Source organism: Monoraphidium neglectum (assembly GCF_000611645.1).
Source record: "Monoraphidium neglectum strain SAG 48.87 unplaced genomic scaffold scaffold03639, whole genome shotgun sequence".
NCBI classification, from domain to species: domain Eukaryota; kingdom Viridiplantae; phylum Chlorophyta; class Chlorophyceae; order Sphaeropleales; family Selenastraceae; genus Monoraphidium; species Monoraphidium neglectum.
The window spans coordinates 1-2,639 of NW_014009990.1; the positions used below are offsets into that span (position 1 = coordinate 1).

At 69.2% G+C, this 2,639-nt stretch overlaps 1 protein-coding gene across 1 annotated transcript in view; it reads left to right on the plus strand.

Annotated features, from left to right (window-relative positions):
- Positions 1-18: 18 nt before the first annotated feature.
- The window catches only part of MNEG_13125 (glutamate synthase (ferredoxin)), a gene marked incomplete at both ends in the record, with an annotated part of 6,565 nt that continues 3,944 nt past the window's right edge, over positions 19-2,639 (plus strand). Inside the window, 5 exons of the mRNA XM_014038403.1 lie at positions 19-77; positions 319-715; positions 984-1,145; positions 1,439-1,600; positions 1,997-2,281. Coding sequence (XP_013893857.1) covers positions 19-77; positions 319-715; positions 984-1,145; positions 1,439-1,600; positions 1,997-2,281 — 1,065 coding nt within the window. The remainder of the gene's footprint in view (positions 78-318; positions 716-983; positions 1,146-1,438; positions 1,601-1,996; positions 2,282-2,639) is intronic.

The following is a 2,639-nucleotide window of genomic DNA, read 5'->3' on the forward strand; positions in this document are numbered from 1 at the left end:
GGTGAGACGAGGGGCGGCATGGGGCGTCAGGGGGAGGGTGCGCGGCGCGTGGGGCCCCATGCGGGCGGCCGGCAGGGGTGCGAACGGCACCAGGGGCGGCGAGGGGGCAGTAGGGGCGATGGCACCGGGGCGTGGCGGAGGCATCAGAGGCTGGGCTGGCGCTCGGCGCCTCTGCGCCACGCCGAGGCCGCGGGTGTTGATTTTTCTGAATTCCTGCGAAGAGCGCCGCCTGCCCCCTTGTTCTGACCCCAACCCAACCCCAACCCAACCCCAACCCGACCCCAACCCGAACTCCCCTGCCCCCCTCACAACAATCAGGGGCCTTCAGGAGGGCTGGGACGGCCCCGCCCTGCTGGTCTTCAGCGACGGCAAGAAGATCGGCGCCCGCCTCGACCGCAACGGCCTGCGCCCCGCGCGCTTCTGGCGCACCGCCGACGACACGATCTACGTGGCGTCCGAGGTTGGTGTCCTCGGGGACGTGCTCACCAACGCAGGCAACATCGTGGCCAAGGGGCGGCTGGGGCCCGGCCAGATGGTGTGCGCTGACCTGGAGGCCGGGTCGTTCTCGGAGAACGCTGACATCAGCAGGGACGTGGCGACGCGGCGGCCGTACAAGCAGTGGGTCGCCGCGAGCGTGCGGCGGCTGGAGCAGCTGTGCGCGGGCAAGTACCCCGGGGAGCCGGCTATGGAGGGCGCCAAGATGCTGCGGCTGCAGGTGTGGGGGCGCGGGGGGCGCGCGCGCCCGGGCGCGGGGCGGGCGGCCGGGGTGGCGGGCCCCGTTTTCAGGGCCAGCTGGCGTGCAGCGGGGGCAGACGTGCGATCAGGGGCGCGGGCAGGGGCGTAGTGCAGGGCGCCGCAGGGCGGGCAAGCCGGCAGGGGCGTATCACATTTTGTCGGCGCGCGTCTAGAACTGTTGGCCTTTGTCCTTCAAATTTGCGAATGTTTGACCCCTGGACCCCAAAACAACCCGGCCTTCCCGCCAGGCCGCCATTGGCATGGGTGCTGAGGACGCCCAGATGGTGGTGGAGTCCATGGCCCAGAGCGGCGTGGAGCCCACCTACTGCATGGGCGACGACATCCCCCTGGCCGTGCTGTCCGACAAGCCCCACATGCTGGCGGACTACTTCAAGCAGCGCTTCGCGCAGGTCAGGGTGCCATATGCGCGCGCACACACACACACACACACACACACACACACACATTGCGCTGTGTGCGGATTGTCATGTCGCTACAAGGCGGCTTGGGTGGGGGGGCTCGTGCAGCGCCCCACGGCGCCGCCAGCAGCGGGCCGGCGCGGGCGACGCACATCCGTGCTTGTCAATTGTATGTATGTCCGTGCAGGCCGCCCTTGCAGCCAACCGCATGGCTCACCTCACCTCAACTGGCCTGCTGCGCCGTGTCCCGAATGCTCCCCGACCTGTCAACCACCACCCTCCAGGTGACCAACCCCCCGATCGACCCGCTGCGTGAGGGGCTGGTGATGAGCCTGGAGATGCGCCTTGGGGCGCGCGGCAACCTGCTGCAGCCGGGCGAGAGCACGTACACCCAGGTGCTGCTGAAGAGCCCCATCCTGCTGGAGAGCCAGCTGGAGGCAATCCAGGTGGGGGGGGGCAAGGGGTGGGTGTCGGGGGTCTCTGCGCGGCTGCAGCCGCATGAGCGATGACGCAGCGGCATGTGTTTTCCGGTTGGGAAGCGGCTCGGGAGAGCTTTGGGCGCATCTGGTTGGGGGGGTGTTGTGCTTTTTGCACGCACGCATGGACGGAGCTGCCGCGGGCTGCGGCGAGGGGCGGAGCTTTGAGCGGCTTGCGAGCCGGCGGCTGCTGAGGGCTGTGCGGGTGCCCCTCGCTTGTGTCCCAGGTCACCACTTACATACAATAGTATGTTGACTCATACTCACACTCACACAATGACATACATACGCCCTCTCTCACACTCACTCTCTGTCTCTCCCTCACACACACGAACCCACGCCGACCCACGCGCCCACCCCCCGTAGTCCGACAAGCTCCTGGCCACCAAGACCTTCGGCCTGTCCTTCGCCGTCGGCCAGATCGGCGCCATGGAGCACGCCCTGCAGAAGCTCTGCCACGATGTGGAGGCCGCCGTCCGCGCCGGCTGCCAGTGCGTCGTGCTGTCCGACCGCGCCGCCGGCGGCGCGGCCGCGGCGCTGGAGGCGACCAAGGCGCCGATCCCGTCGCTGCTGGCGACGGGGGCGGTGCACCACCACCTCATCCGCGCGGGGCTGCGCAGCGACACCTCGGTCGTTGTGGACACGGCGCAGGTGCGCTGGTGCTTTGATGTAGGGGCAGGGGTTTGGGGGATGACTGCTGTTATCGCAAGAGCTTCTCGTCACGTGTTGCTGGGGGGGGGGGGCTGGGAGCTCTGTCTTTGGGGCTGCCTCAATGCCCCCACGCTGCCTGCGCCGGCATGCTGCGGTGGGCTGAAGGTATCCCCCACTTCGCCGGCCGCGCGCACTTGAGAACCGCTTGTCGGCCCGCACGTTGCACTCCATCGGTGCCCGGCCTTGACGCAGCCGCACAACCTCGGCCGCCCAAAGCGCCCACTCCCAAACCACTCCTGCTGACACTCACGCCACCCTGACCTCCCCTCCCCCCCCCCCCCCCCCCCCCCCCCCCCCC